The sequence below is a fragment of the Micromys minutus genome, assembly GCF_963924665.1.
Source record: "Micromys minutus genome assembly, chromosome: 9".
In the NCBI taxonomy this organism is placed as follows: Eukaryota; Metazoa; Chordata; class Mammalia; order Rodentia; family Muridae; genus Micromys; species Micromys minutus.
The window spans coordinates 19,946,679-19,964,006 of record NC_137978.1 but is presented as its reverse complement, the minus strand read 5'-3'; the positions used below and the strand labels follow the sequence as shown (position 1 = coordinate 19,964,006).

At 36.8% G+C, this 17,328-nt stretch overlaps 1 protein-coding gene across 1 annotated transcript in view; it reads left to right on the top strand.

Moving 5' to 3' along the window:
* CNTLN (centlein) overlaps positions 1–17,328 on the top strand; it is a gene marked incomplete at its 5' end in the record, with an annotated part of 250,033 nt that overhangs the window by 212,619 nt on the left and 20,086 nt on the right. Inside the window, 3 exons of the mRNA XM_080921559.1 lie at positions 531–668; positions 988–1,173; positions 16,949–17,134. Coding sequence (XP_080777685.1) covers positions 531–668; positions 988–1,173; positions 16,949–17,134 — 510 coding nt within the window. The remainder of the gene's footprint in view (positions 1–530; positions 669–987; positions 1,174–16,948; positions 17,135–17,328) is intronic.

Genomic DNA, 17,328 nt, shown 5'->3' with positions numbered 1-17,328 from the left:
ATTTGTGTTGGTGTCTCACCTGTTCGTATGGCTGCACCACATGTATTCCTGGTGCCTGCGGAGTCAGATCCCCTGGGATTCCAGCTTACAGATGGTTGTGAGCCGCCACTTGGGTCCTGAGTATCGAACCCATGTCCTCTGTAAGGGGAACAAGTGCTCTTAACTTCTGAGCTGTCTTCCCGGCCCCTCTTCATCCTCTCACTTAAAGTCACTTCGGATATGACTTTCAAATGCTGACTTAAGTAATTATTTCTCTAGTGGTGTTAAGCTTCAAATGGAAAGCAATTTCTTCTGTTAGTCTTTGAACTATATAAAGAATGTTATTATTCTATTATACATATCATAGGTTTTAGTTTGGGTATTAAGAATTGCTAGTTCCTTCATAATGTGAATACAAGTAGACTACTTTAATTTGATACAGTTTATGAGACAGTGAATTCAATTAGACTAATTCAGTTTCTGATGTTACAATGCAGTATACTACTTTAATGCATTTGCTAACAGTAATTGCCTTTATTCTTTTATGGCAGGTGAAGACATTAACTGAAGAATGTTCCAACAAGAAGGTATCAGTCGAGTCACTAAAGCAAAGGCTTAGCGTTGCTGTGAAAGAGAAATCACAGTATGAACAGATGTATCAGAAAAGTAAAGAGGAGTTAGATAAAAAGGTATGCCTCAGAGCATCCAGATCTCGATTTGAATGCAGTGATGCTGTTCTAATCTTTAATGATGTCACCCTACATCCTTATGAACTACTTAATAACCCCTTATAACTATAAATAAGACTGTGTCACTACATGGACACTAAGACTTTGTTTTACCTTAACGAGTGTGGCACATTAGCAAAATAAAGAAAAGCAAACATTATCTTTATCCAAGTGAAAGTAAGTTGCATGTATAGAATAATGCTGTCTGACTTTCATAACTCCCTTTTCTCAATAGGCGTATGGAATACTTTTCTCTTTTGTTAATATCAATCTTTTGCAGGACCTCAAGATGAATCTCCTGATATCAAAACTAAATGACACAGAAACAGCCATGGCTCAGATTGAGACAGCGGCGTCGGAGCAACTCCAAGCCTTAGCGCGGCAGAGTGAGCAGGTCCTGGATGGTGCGCAGAAGAAACTGCTATTTGCCAATGACAAGATCGAAGAGTTCACCGGCTTTGTGAAGGTTGGAGTCATTGAAGGCTTATTCACTAGCACTTTCCTCTGGGCAGAGGTGTCATCCTCTTTCTGAGGATTTGGGGAGCTGTCAAGTTTCTTGCTTTTAGTTGTTGCTTAGAGATGATCTCACTGTGTGTATACAGAGAGCTCAGCTGGGTGAGACTTGCTTCTCCGGTCTGTAATCCTCATGAGGAGTACAAGTGTGTTCCTGCCTTTCTTCTTACTTTACCATCCACAAAACCTTTTCTCCTACTCTGGGGCGGGGGGGGGGTGACAGTGTTCAAATTTTCTCTGTAACTGATCTTATGCTCTGAGTATTAAGTTTTCCAACCCACTGGTAATGAAATGGTGATAGCCAATAATCAAGGTAGATTTTAAATGAATTAAGTCACTAATACTCTGTTTTAAAAATCACCCAAGCAAGGACAAAGATTCTCCTGTGTTCAGTTAGGCTAAGGCACCTGGATTCAGTACGGCCCGAGAAGTAGCCAGTGGCTCAGGAGAACACAAAGGCAGGGATGCCTGCACGTAGTGAGGGCTCCGTTGTCTTGTCTTGGTGCCACCCGAACATCAAAGAGCCCCAGAAAGCTTTAGGACTTGGTTACCTGTGATTGCTAGGGGAGGAGAGATCCACCCAGCACCCTTCCTTCCCTTCTCCAGAAACAGCCACCACTGAGACCAGAGCGTGTGAGGGCTCTGCCCTGTTTAATCCCCGTAAGGTGCCAATAGCTATTCAGTGCCTCTTATTCTTTTTTGTGTAGTTAGTAAGAAAATCTATCACCACTAGCTAGACCATGGTGGTCTCCTTACTAGTGAGAACAATATCTTATTAATCTTTATCTCCACAGCACGTACCATAGTGCCTTGGAAAGAATAGGCATGCAATAATGGTCACTAATTAAATGAAATTTGCATTGGAAATGTGAAGCATTGATGGTGGTCCTGTTGACCCTCAGTGTTGGGAATTAAATGGTCTGCGGTGAGAAAGTCTATTCTTTTCCCCGCTGCCCTCCACCACATCTCCCTCTGTACTGCAGTCCTCTTGCTGCAGATACCATGAAAGCTGCCGTTTGAGCTAGAGGCAGCCCTGTCACCTCAGGAGATGTGCCCTTTCCAGTCATGGACTCTATAATACAAACGTAGTATCTTCCTGTAGAGCTACATCGGCATTCACTGCCTTCACTTCCATGACTCACCATGAACCCTCCAGCTTATGCCTCACTGTCTGCAATGGAGGTGGCACAGGGGTTAAGAGCACGTGCTGCCCTTGCAGAGGACCCAGATCCAGTTCCCAGGACCCACACAAGGCTGCTCACAGCTGCCTGTAACTCCAGCTCCAGTGGGTCTGACACCTTCCTCTGGCTTCTATGGACAAGTCCTCAGTAAATAAGGCACTCTGATGGGTATTTCAGAACGTCTTTAGGCATAGATCTTACTTACAAGCAATAATATCCCTGGGCTTGTACTTTAATCATGTACTGGTAGATAACTGGGTTTTAGCTATGTGTTATTCTGGCATAGTCAGGAATGCACCAGCGAGATGCCCGGCTTTGTTCCATTAGAAATCACAGGTCCTTAGGAAATTCCTCATTTAAAAGTAGCTACAAAATGAATGTAGTAAACATTTGACCTCCTTTAATAAAGGTTTTAAATGGTATAAAGTTAAGCCAATAATGCATCCTTAGGAAGATTGTGAATGGTTAAAATGATTAATTTCAGTGAATGTAATTTGCCTTTCCTGACTTAAAATGCCATTTTCTTTCTACTCACTAAAGTCCCACCACTGAATTTTTAATGAAATATCTCTTTGAATAGTGTTGCTACTGGACCCATGTAGGAGCGTTCTTATTATGACTTTGTTTTCCTGGTTTCTTTTTTTTTTTAAGCCTTGAGTTTCCTGTGCTGTGCTTTTACACAGGATTTAAACTATGAATTAGATACATGAGTTTTATTATTTTCCATCAATATTTTTATAAAATATACTATGAATATGGCCTTTTCAAATAAAAAAGAAAATGAAACCCAGAAATTGTATAATAGGAAAACCAATTTCATTACTACATAATTTGATTTTTATCCACTTAGTGTAGTTTTGTGACCATGATAAAGTAATGTGTATATTTCACCACAGAAAATAGGTTATTTTTACTCGTGTGCCTGAGTCTCTATATACATATTCATATACATATTGATCCTTAAAGGTGACATACTGGTCCTTTATGCTAATTAACAATTATATAAAGTATAAATAATAAATAAATAAATTTGAGGTTGTTACAGTTTCATAGCATTTAAATTTAAATAACATTTTAAGTGGTAATATTAAAAATGAGGCATATTGGCACTTGCCTTTAATTCCAGCACTCAAGAGGTACAAGCAGTTTATCTCTGTGAATATGAGGTTAACCTTGTCTACAGAGAGAGTTCCAGGCCATCCTGGGCTATCCAGTGAGAACCTGTTTCAAGAGATGGTATAAAATAGCTATGTTTAATATTCTTTTGGAATACTTATACTTGGTTTAAAACATTTAGAATTTAGATTACCAATTTCAGAATCATTTGATTCTCTTATATTTAAATAAAATGTATAATATTGGCCCTGAATCTACTGAATCATGAGTCTAGTTAAGCAGAACCCCAAATCTATATTTGACAAGTTAATTAAATGAATAGATGAAGGTTTTAGATGGGGGCTAGAGAGATTTCTCAGTGGTTAGAGCACTAGCATTACTCTTTGGGCAGAGTACTCAAGCTCAGTTCCCAGTACCCACAAAGAGGCTCAAAACCATGTGTAAGTCCAGTTTCAGGGGATCTGAAACCATCTTCTGGCGTTCAAGGGCACCAGGCACACGTATGGTACCCAGACATACATGCAGAAAATTATAGAAACATTACATTGCTTTTTAAACAGTTGAATCTATATGACAAAAACATATCCATTTGGCATGTAAAAGTTAAAAGTTCCCAGTTTCCTGTGATGATTTGACATTTGTAGTAATTGCATTTTCTACAGATGTGTGCTCGACACTAATATCATCCTTCTTTTTAAGTTTTTCCAGTCAAAGGCCAAAAGCAGAAATATTGGTCAAGACAGGGATGTTGGGTCTTAGTAAATGGGAATCAGTCATGACTCTTCATTACTTGAATGACCTAAGACTGGGCAGCAACGCTCAGGGGCTACCTACCCAGGTGACATACCATCTGCAGTTTCCAGGGCCCTGCTGTGTTAGCTTTATCACATCTAAGTTTCTATCCTCCCTTTGACCTGAATGCTACCCTGCTTTCTCTTCTTCAGCTCTTACCATTTCTCAAGTTCTACTTCCTCTTGTCTTTGTGCCCACTTCCAGAGTTAGCTTAGGACCTTCCAGAGGAATCTGTCCTTTAACATTGTAGCCAAGAGGACAGAGTTCAGCTTTGCTCCATACCAGCTTTGTGATAATAACTGATTTAATCCTCTGGACCTCAGTGTCCCTCCTCATAAGATGGTTATGCTAATAGGGCATACACGGGGTTAGGGTTCAAGTAAATCTCTATAGGTAAAGGTTCAGAATGGTGCCTGGAAAACCAGACTGCTCTAAAAGTATTAGTTGTTACTGATAGCAATGTTAAGTAAGAGGGGAGCCATATACTGATCAGTATTGTGTGTACAATTAAAATGCAAATGTATGCTTTTCATTTTTCATTGTTTCAAGTATATTACATAGCCAACTTTAAGGAATATTATCAATATTTTTCTTATAGTACCATTAGCCAAGAGGAATTGATCAGACAGACATATAGACAGACAAACACATAAATGCACACACATATGTATATGGTACTGGAATTATAGCTACTTTTCAGATTAAAAATATAAAGGCAAGAGCTGTTCTTAACTACACTTAGTTCTTATATGGATCATAATAATCACGATGTGTTCTTCATAGAGCTTGTTAGATATCATGTACACTAAACAGCTTAATAAATATTTTCGGTAGTTTAATAGTACTAATGTTTGCTCTGGTCCAGTTGTGGATTCTGTGTTCCCTTTAGTCTTCTCATTTCTTTGTAGGGCACAAGCAGATGATGGGCGAGGTGGAAGGGCCATCTGCTCTAGATCTACTCTTGAAAATGAAATTTGGCCCTGGGGTGAAATCAAATGTTTTGAGCATCTGGGCTGGATATATGTGGCAGAGATGAGGCTTTGAATTCTCCTAGTAACTGGATAAAACACACTGGGGAAATTTCTAGAAGTATTTGCCCAATTTAAGTCAGCCCTGATATAGATAGGCTTGTTAATGTGCTTGGATGTGAGACTCATATGCCAGACACCACTGTCTCAAAAATGTTTGCTGTTCTTAACTGTAAGCGACATGCCAGCCAAACAATAGTGTTCAGCTGGAACATGTACATGGTTTTCTTATCACGCTATTGTTTGGTAAGGTTTAATTTAATTCTGTGCACTTCTTCTTTAGTGTAGGCATTTGTTAAACATTTCAATGTTTAAATTTGCATGGTTAATATTTGTTCACTGAACTATTTTTTTTATTTAGGAGTTTTAAACAGTTCTATAATATAATCACCTTGAATTTGTACTTTATCTTTGTCTCACTAAAGGAAAATTAGAGCTTTTAAAGGAAAGGGTTTTAATAAGAATATATTAACTGGTGAGTTTTCAACTATATAAACCATACCTCAGTAAACCTACTTAAACACCGTTAAGACACAGCAAACTTCTGAATTAGTTTTCAACCTTGGAGCAACTTGGGATTCTCCTAACAAAAAGGGCCTTTGCTTGACCCAAAACCAGGAATTCAAGCCTCTTCAGAATTTTTCATAAAGCTGTTAAAGTAGGTCATTTCATCAGGAAACCATGATAAAGATGATGGCTTCAGAGTTCTTAAGTGACTCTCACAATCACGTGTTATTAGCTAATACATCCAAGTCTCACAGACAAGATTAGAAAACATTGAGAAATGAAGCTGGATAGCTAGATCTAGTAAGAGTACAATATTATGGTCTCCTGTCTACTGAGCAGTACTGCTGCTGGCTATAATAAATGACCGTAATTGAAAACAGAGAAGCTATATGTTCACATGTCCATCCAAGAAAGTGTTTTCATTTTGAAGATGTCCTTTGATATTGGGATAACTGGAGATCATTATACAGAATATGGGTATTATTTTATATTGCCATATATGGGTAATTTGCAAAGAAAATAGGTATGTGATTACTCTTTTTGTCCCTGATTATATGCTAAGCAATGCTTAAAGGAAGTGGAAATACAAACAAATGGAATTGACTAGACCATTACTTTCCCATAGTATGTTTAATCAACAGTATATTCATATATCAGTAATTCAAAATAGAACAGATACTTTCTTTTGAAACCCATCTACAACATTTACAATGACTTATTTTATATCCTTACTCAACAAATTCATAAAGGCAGAAGTTATTTTCACTACCTATCATGAGTATAATATAATTATACTTTAACAAAGTAGCTATCAAAGTGCATCTACTTAAAACAATTTCAAACTCTGTATTTGGGACTAAGATAGACCTAACATTTAAGTTCCTGAGGTGACTTCAAACAGTAGAGTGAAAGTATCTAAATTAACTTTCAGTGTAAGATGCTGGAAAAAGAAGTCAATGGAAATGGAATTAGGGAGTTAAACCACTTTCCTTGTGGTTTCAACAAAATGCCCAACAGAAGCACCTTAGTGGGAGGAGGAGGATTTGCTTTGCCTTACATGCCTACTGACATTTGATGAAAGCCATTTTCATCAGAAACTCAAAGAAGTTTTAATTTGCATTTCCCTGATAGCTAAGGATATTGACATTTTTAAGTATTTATCTTGGTAATTCATATTTGTTTTTAGAACTGTCTGTTTAATTCATTAGATCAGTTGTTGATTGGATAATTGAGAGAGAGAGAGAGAGAGAGAGAGAGAGAGAGAGAGAGAGAGAATTACTGTTGTTGAGTTTGTTTTTTTTTTTGTCATCTGTAACTGTAAGGACAAACGTTTATAGACTGATATTAGGGAATAGACTAGTTTATTAAATACATTATTGTAGATTCTCCTCCAATAACCATGAATTCATCAGCATTGAGGATCAAGCCAGGTTTCCAGTACCAGGCATGCTTTTTCTCTTATTGAGTATGTCTTAAGTCTAAGTAGAGAGCTGGTGCTTACCAAGGCATATATGTGTGCCACTCCTGTACCCATAAAATTATTATGCTGTGCTAATTCTTGAAGTGGTTCACAGGTATCATAGCTGGGTAAAACTGTTAGTTGTCTCATTCCTTTGGAAGCTTCATGGTTCATGTCTTTGTTGGGGTTTCTATTGCTGTAGAGAGACACCATGACCATGTAATTCTTAGAAAGAAAAGCATTTAATTGGGCATGGCTTACAGTTCAAAAATTTAGTTCAGTATAGTCATGACAGCAAGCATGATGTCATGCAGGCACACATGTGTAGAAAAAGAAGGAGTAGAGTTCTACATCTGGATCTGCAGACAGTAGCAAGACACAGTAAGCCACTAGACCTGGCTTGAGCTTCTGAAACTTCAGAGCTCACCCCCACTGACACACTTGCTCCAACAAACCAACACCAACTCAAGCAAGGCCACACCTCTAATAGGGATACTCCTTATGAGTCTATGGTGCTATTTTCATTCAGACCACCATGGCACCAGATGACACTGTGCAAACTTGTCCTCAGAGAGAGGGCATTTAGGTCTGTTCCAATTCAGGCATCTCTGGGCTCTCTTTCTATACTTCATGGTGTCTTCAGCAATAGGGGCTTACTTTTCACCTCTGGGGGAATAACCAAGAGCAACAGCAATGAGCTGTGTGCTTTGGAAATCTCATGCACAGCTCTGAACAACAACTCAAGAGGGCTGTTTTATGTCTGGGATCGGCATTTTTTGTTAGGTAGTCTGGCTCTTGAATGGAACGCTGTCATCCGACATGGAAAAGCACATTAAAAGTATGTCTGTATATTCATACACAGAATTACATGTAGTATAGGTCTGTAGTAAAGGTGTGTGTGTGTGTGTGTGTGTGTGTGTGTGTGTCTGTGTGTGTGTGTGTGTGTATGTGTGTGTGTCTGTGTGTGTCATATTTACAACCTCACCAATTTATAAAAATGGCCTGTTGACAATCTGATTTAGGGACCATATAATAACCTGCCCAAACACAGTAAAGTCAGATCTTTATCTGTATAGAAAAGATGGACAGTGAGTTCATCTATCCACATGAGCACAGCTTGAGATATTGCCTGATTATAGGCCAGTGCAACCTTACTTGAACACAAATTCTGTCCTCTACAACATTTGGCCAGAAAGTACAACCTTGTTCTTTCAGATAAGGAGCCAACCCTATATTTAAAATCTAACCCTATATTGAAAGCTCAATTGAAAGTCTAACCATTGGAATAATACAACGAGGAACATAGCATATAGCTAGCTATTAACAACAATTGGTATCTAACTGGAAAGGATGTCTGAACACAAAACCCATCCAGGAACACCCCGACCTCAAAGAGTATGTAAAAACCTTGCCAAGCTAAGGGATCCTGACAGCAAGCACCCTGCACACCAGTGTCTCTGGCTAGTCCATCCAGGCTCAGAATTTAGATTAACTGGTGAATGCTTCTTGTGAAAGCAAATCTATGAAGGCTAGTCATGACTTCTTGCTAAACCATGAAAACACTGAAGGACTGACAGGCCATGCAGTCAGATGAGCTAATGAAGGCCCATCCAAAGCGTGGCAGGGGGTTAGATGTTAACAATGGAAAGAGAGTGTGCAACTGTCAAGAAAACAAATACCACAAGAAAAGGAAGACTCCAGTGGCAGCATTGTTCTCAGAAAATGTAAATATTGAAGAAAATCATAAAATCGACATTGTGCTATTTATATTCTTTACTTTTAAGATAGGATTTCAAGTTTAGAAATTTTATAAAACTGAATACTAATATTTCTGTATGAGCTGTGTTTATAAAGACAAAAGATGTAAGGGCACATAAATGGTTCAGTGTATAAGAGAACTTGTTCTATAAGCATGAGGCCCTCAGTAAATAGTGGGGCATGACTGTGCATTGAGGGCCAGAGACAGGCAGATCCCACGGCTCTCTGTACAGAGATTATGAACAGTCAGCTTCTGATCCAGTGAAAGATAGCGTCTCCTGACAATAAGACAGGTCACAATACAGACATCCAGAGTCACTTTCTGCCCACTGCATGGATATGCCCAGACACATCTCTTACACATGTGCACTTACCTCTCACAGGACACACATACTGGTGTGTGTGTGTGTGTGTGTGTATGTGTGTGTTAAACTATGAGAAAATGAAGCTATTATTAATTAGGGACATTTATTTCTATAGAAAAAAGTAATTGTAGAGATAATACAAGACTGAGCTAAAATTTTCAATAAAACTTTCAGTGGGATATTCCATAAAAGATTCTCTTGAACTCAAGGATCAGTCATTTAAAATTATACAGAAGAAGCAGAGTGCTTTTTAATGAAAAAGAAAAAACCCACAAGACTTCTGAGACATCATCAACCTAAAAATATGTTGTATGATAGGAATTTTAGAAAGCAGAGAGATAAAAGAACAGAAAGACTATTTAAAGAAATAATATGATAAAAAGTTTCAAACATGGAGAGAGGGAGAGAGAAGTGTGCAGTTTCATAGCTTCAAAAATTCCCCCAAAAGACTGAACACCAAAGTTTTATGTGAGGATGTATATAATTAAATTGCCAGATAGCATATGCAAATAAAATATTGAAAAGGAAAAAACATACGACTCATTACACACAAGAACCCCCTGTGAGATGGAGCACCCCTGTAAGATTGTCAAAGAACTGCTCATAAATACCTCAAACATAAGGAGAATACGGGATGTCCTCAAAACAGTGAAAGTAAAATCTGCCAGCCAAGAATACTGTTGTCAAAAACATGGTGCTCAGAATGAGGGAGGGAATAAAACTATCCCAGCGAACTGACGAGGAGGGTGTGCGCCTTAAGAGAACTCTACAGACTCCAGTATTGAATGGTGTTGTAAAAACAACTTTCAACTATACTCTACAAATTAAAACATGTAGAAACTAAATGACAAAAGTTTGATGTTGGTTATACAGTATAAAATTATTGATAAATCATAATGTCCACTCTACATGCAAGGAGAGAAGTGTCCTGAAAATGTAATCATTATCACATTTCTGTGAACAGACGGAAAGAGGAAACTACAATTACAAGACATTTTATGAAAGCCACAGATGGTGACAAAGGTTCTAAAAGTCACAGATGAAGGCCTCAAAGTATACCAAACAACAATAAAAAGTCACCAAAGGAACACACCAAGAATGGAGGAAAGAATAGAAAAATGGCAGAACACATCATCAGAAAACAATTAGCAAAACGTAAACAGTTAGCACAGAACCTGACGATGCTTGTTTTCAATGTAAGTAGACTAAACTCTTTGATCAGGTGACACCTGGTGACTGAATAGGTTTTCCTTCCTTACATGTTTCTTTCTTTGAAAAGTGTAATCAGATAATCATAAAAAAGGCTGAATCTATCTGTAGAGGTGCATCTAGCTGAAAGGGAAGGGATAGAGAAAATATTACATACAACAAGAGAACATGGGTGGCTGAATTTATAACAAGGTAGACTTTAAGTAATAAACACACAAAAAAAGAAAATGATAAAAACAGTTATAAGTATCTGTTCACCAAAAATCAGTACACCTAAGTCTATAGAGGAAATTCTCAGAGCATCAGAGGAAGTACACAAAAGAATGATGCTCCCTCCACAGTACACCCTCCCCGGACAGAGAAGACATGAACAGCAGAACTGAGCATCACCAGAGACCATGTTGTTCTTGCAGACACGTGCAGAACATTCTTCAGAACAGGAGAAGGTGGAGCCACAAAAAGAAGTCTTAAAGATTCAAAGATTGAAGTCATACGAAACTTATTTTCTAACCCTATTTGTATAAAAATACAAATCAGTAATGGGAAGAAAATTCATGAAAATGTGGAAATTGCACAGTTTGATCTCAAAAAGCTAATAGGACAGATTATAAATGAGAGAAATAAAGAAATAATGAGACAAATGAAGGTAGAAACAAAATATATCACATGTATGCAAATGTCAAAAATATGAGGTTTGAGTTTTGATTATGGCTGTGAACAAAAGGGCCTCAAGTGCACAGTCTAACTTGAAATCTTAAAGAGCAAGGGAAACAATGACTGAGCCCAAAGTTAACAGAAGGAAGAGAATACTACACATTAGGAAAGAAATGATCAGATAAAAGGAATAGAAAGCAAAACAAAGGTCAGTGAAACAAGCTATTGTTTTAAAATTTAAAATCGACAAATCTTTAGTCAGCTAGACTAATTAAGAAAGCAATATAAGCACCACAATGTTCATAGCGGCTCTATTTATAATAGCCAGAAGCTGGAAAGAACCCAGATGTCCTTCAGAAGACGAATGGATACAAAAATTGTGGTACATATACACAATGGAATACTACTCAGCCACCAGAAACAATGACTTAACCAAATTCTTAAGAAAATGGCTGCATCTAGAGAAGATCATCCTGAGTGAGATAACCCAGTCACAAAAGAACAGACATAATATGCAGTCTCTGATATTGGGATGCTAACCCCAGAGGCTTGCACTCCCCCAGAAACAACTCACAGACTGTATGAAGTCCAAGAAGTAAAGAAAACAAAAAATATACATATATTCACAAAACAAGAAGACTTTGACTATTCCCATGTTGCGTTTTGTTTTGCATGTACTTTACGCTTATTGCAACTAGTACGTTTTCAATGCATACTGTCAAGCCCTTGAAAAAAATCAAGTACTGACTAAAAAACATATTCACATGGTTTTATGTAAAATTTATTTAAATGTCTGAAAAAACAGTACTGACAAAAATGTATAATTTTAAGCAAAAAATGTTTAAAATCTTTACATTTATCTTTGTTTTGCAAAATAAAGTCGTTTAAAAAAAAAGAAAGCAAAATAAAAAGACTTTATAACTCTGACTGCAGAAACGTTGCTGGTAACTAAGATGTGATCCAGATCATAAGAGAATACTCTGAACAATTATATGATAATAAGTTAGATAAGCTATAATAAATGGAAATTCCTAAAAACAAGCTAATACCCACCAAGACTGAATCATGAAGAAATCCAAATCCAAATGAATAACAAGTAAGGCAATTGAATCAGTAATCAAAACCTCTCAACAAACAAAATTCCAGTGCCATATGCTTCCCCAGTACTTGGTCCAATATTAAGAAGAATCAATGCCAGTTCTTTTTGAACTCTTCCAAAAAAATTAGAGGACTGAACATCTCCAAACTTTATGTACAAGGTTGGTATTATTCTGAAAGCAAAGTTAACTGAGACATGGGAAGAGAAGGAAACTACATACCATTATCATTCAAACACAGATGCAAACATTGTCAACAAAGTATAAACATCATACACTATGTTAAAGTGGTATTTGGTCTGTGGATGGTTCAAATATGCAAATAAATACATATGAGATGCTATATTAGCAAAATAAAAACATATTATTACCCAGCAGATATAGAAAAAATAATTTCACAAAATTCCACATTTTTATGTTTGAAAACAAAATATTAAATATAGAGTGAGTGGATCTCAGTACAATAAAAGCACTGAAGTTACAGCTGACATAATACTCAATAGTGAGACACATTTTCTGTAAGATCACGACCAATATAAAAGGCGTAAAGAAATGAAGGTTACAGAAATCATGAGGGGGAAAAGGACAGTTATCTCCGTTTGCAGATTGCACAGCTGTAGACTTGAAAAAACTCTAAACTATACCTCAAAATTAATGAGCTCAATAGTATTCTGTCTCTCTACACTAACAACACACCTTCTGAAACAGTAATGAGAGGAATGGTAAGTTAAAATAACAGAAAACTGATAAAAAGAAAAACTAGGAGTAAAATTTCACCAAGAAAACGGAATTTCTGTTAACTAATGTTAATTTTTGTAGTTGATGAAATACATTGAGGAAAATATAAATGGAAAAATAAACTATGCTCATGGGTTAGAAGAATTCATATTGTTAAAATGTCTTAGTATCCAAGTGTCTGTCTGTGTGTATTGTGTGTGTGTTTATTCACTACAATCACTGTTAACAATCCCTTCATATTTAACATACTCAGTAAAATAGTGTATAAAACCATAAAAGATGTTGATTAACAAAGCAATGTTGAACAAGAAGACTTAGGCGAGAGGTATTATACTTTCTGGTTTGAAACTGTATTGACAAGTTAGCATACTCAAACCTTCATGATTCTGACATAATAAAAGGAACATAAATCAACAGAACAGATCAGAGAGTCTATAAATTAATCCGTGGATCTATCACTAACTAGTAAGTGACAGATACAAAGAATGTATGACAGGGAATGTAACGTCTGTTTGCTTGTCTCTAGTTTTTGGTAAATGCTACTAAGAAAACTGACTGACAAGGAATTTACCAGGAAAGGACATGAATGCAGTTTTTTAAATAAAGATATGTGATGCTATGACAATATACTGGACAAGAAGCAACTTAAAAGAGAAGGTTTTGTTTGGGCTCATAGTCTAAAGTCAACTCTATCGCAGTGTAAGGCTTAGCTATGACACTCCTTTATAGCTATGATGACAGGTAAGGAACAGCCACCTTGCATCTCCAAGGATCAGGGGCCAAAGAGACAAGAGGACTAGAGTGAAGTTGTAAACTTCAAATACAACCACCAGTGGATTGCTTCTAACAGCTAGGCTACAGCTCCTAAAGATCCTACAACATCCTAAACACACTAGCTGGGCACCAACTGTTCATATTTTACATGAACCTGGGAGGGACATTTTGCATTCAAACCATAACATAAGTAAGTTCCATATATTTCAGCCTAGGTGTAGGTTAACCAAAAAAGTTCTCATTTAGTAAAAATTAATAAAACTATACAGTCAAGACATGTTGTATTATACTGTGTAGAAATTTGTTCTCAAAAGTGCTAAAAAGCATTCATTATCAGTTAATGATATACATGGCAATGCAATTAGGGGCCAACTGAACAGATGCCTCCATCTTCTTTAAAATGCCTCAAGAATGTAAAATAGCTCAATGAATAAATAGATACATGATTGATTATAATGTATAGGTTAGAGGTATATGTGCTCTAAACATTTTTCACCCTTTCTGTATGATTAACATGTGTATAACATTTGAGGGTGTTATTCTCAAGTATCCTCCTCCATAGTCTCCTGCAGAAAGATCACCTCATAGTATTTTACAAGTCTCTGATCTGAATCACATCAAAAAGAACATCTCCACTGTAAAAGATAGTAAAAGAACACATCTTAAAGACTTACAATTCAACTACAGAGCTAGTTAGATTTTTATCAACTTGTGTCATCTGGGAAGAAGCAATCTAGATTTAAAAAGAAAGAAAGAAAGAAAGAAAGAAAGAAAGAAAGAAAGAAAGAAAGAAAGAAAGAAAGAAAGAAAAAGAAAAAGCCCACAGCAGCTTGATCTGTTAGCAAGCCTGTGGGGGGGCATTTTCTTGATGGAGAATTGGTGTGGGAGGATCCAGCTCACTTTGGGTGGACCCAGCCATAAGCAAGTGGACCTGGGTTATATAAGAAAGCAAGATAAGGATCCTATGAGCACATGTCAGTAAATACTCTCCCTCTGTGGCTTCTGCTTTCCTTCCGCCCTCCAGGTTCCTGCCTGAATTTTGACCTTTTCTCCCCAAGTTGTTTGTGGTCATTTATTTATCATGTAGGTATTGGTAGATACTTAACTAGGACAACTGCATTAAAAATTTCCCCCATGAAACATTATAGTTAAAAACTAATAAACCATAGAAATGTAACGTATTCGATAGGCAAATATAATTTTAATAGAATAATGTGGTTCACTAAAATATAATTTTAAATGCCAATGAAGATATAACTATGACATCAAGGCTGATCGTCCACTTGATTTATAATAATAGAAATGAAAATTTGGAACTTCAAAATAGTTACAAAACCAAATTGTAGTAAAGTATCAGATTGGTGTTTGTTAATCCAATGGATAAACATATTTCACATTGTTTGGATTTTGATATGTGTGTGTGTGTGTGTGTGTGTGTGTGTGTGTGTGTATAAGTTGATAGTATCTGGGATGAAGAGTAAAGAGAGAACCAAATAATGGCTCCCAACATGCAGCAACCTGTACTCTTTGTTGTGGTAAATTTACTTTTTGCTTTATATCAGGGAGCTGCTGAGGATGGTTATTTATTGAAACCTTTGAACTAGCAAAGTGCTGAAACAGCCCAACACCTGGCCAGCCGGCCTTGGCATCCCAAAGCCACCCTTGTATCACCACACAGAACTCTGGCCATGCAGAGAAGGTGGTATTTGTCTTGTTTTCCTATAGGAGTGACATATACTAGCATTTATAGGTTTCTCCAAGGGAAATTGTAAACCATCTGTGACATAATTTCAGCTTCCCTGTGTGCTTTCAGCCCACCCCTACCTTTTGAGCATGCATCAATCACACCAGCACTCTATTTGGTCACATTGAGTTAATCCCAGTACCTCTAATGTAGTTTTAGTAAAATATTACAGAAGCAACTTTTTTAGTGGTCATCTTTCATCAGCATATGTAAGAATTAAACCCACAATCTGTCCATTGGTGAGAGTTGGGTATTGAAATATCCCACTATTAGTATGTGAGGTTCGGTGTGTGGTTTGAGCTTCAGTAACGTTTCTTTTACAAATGTGTGTGCCCTTGCATTTGGGGCATATATGTTCAGAACTGAGAGTTCATCTTGGGGGAATTTTTCCTTTAATGAATATGTAATGCCTTTTTACTTTGAGGTAGTGTCTGTCTTTGTCACTGAGATGTGTTTTCTATATGCAGCAAAATGATGGATTCTGTTTATGTATCCAGTCTGTTAGCCTATCTTTTATTGAGGAATTGAGTCTATTGATGTTGAGAGATATTAAGACCAATGCTTGTTATTTTTGGTTTTAGGGGTGAAATTATGTTTGTGGTTCTCTTCTTTTGGGTTTGTTGTGAAAAGATTAATTTCTTCCTTTTTCTTGGATGTAGTTTCCTTCTTTTTGTTGGATTTTTCCTTCTATTATCCTTTGTAGGGCTAGATAAGTGGAAAGATAGTGTTTAAATTTGGTTTTGTTTTAGAATACCTTGGTCTCTCCATCTATGGTTATTGTGAGTTTTGCTGGACATAGTAGCCTGGGCTGGCATTTTTGGATTTTTTGGGAGGGGAAGGGGTCTATATTATGTCTGAGAAGGATCTCCTGGCTTTTAGAGTCTCTCTTAAAAATTCTGGTGTAATTCTGATAGGTCTGCCTTTATATGCAATAGCTTATTACAATTAGTAGGAAAATAGTATGTTTACAGATAAATGGAACTGTCTCATCAGCTCAGTTGTGCTTTATCATGATTACAAATTGCCTGCCTGCTACAAGCTTAACCAACCAAACTACCAGTTAGCATATGTAAGACTGAATTTAGAGGACTTTGGTTAATAAGGAAAGATAGTTAAGAGGTTATTTAAGAGAGCTTTTATTACATAGTGACAATGGGTAGATAACAGCCCATTATCTTCAAAAATAAATAAAATAAGAGTAGCCTTAATAAAATGATTTGCTAGTGCATTCACATTTTAATGTTTGGGCCATTTTGTCTTCATTATGACTTCCTTATGAACCCATGTTCTCTCCAATATGTTTTAGGCTTTGGTCAATGAGTTACAAAATGATGTCCATGGGACAAGACATCAAATCAGAGAGCTTAAGAAGATGCAGAAAAGCAGACATGCTTGTAAAACCTCAACCCATAAAGCCCAGACCTTGGCAGCTTCCATCCTGAACATCTCACGGTCAGACCTAGAGGAAATATTGGATACTGAAGATGAAATGGTAAGATTGCTTGAATATTCATTAACAAAGGGCTTGCTGTACTTTTGCTTAGATATGTTTTATTATTCTGTTTTATAATTTATTTTTATGGAATCTTCCATCATTCTTTTTTTTAAAAAATTACTAGGTGTTCTTTGTATTTATATTTGAGATGTTATCCCCTCCCCCCAGCCAGCTTCTATCTCCCCTCCTCC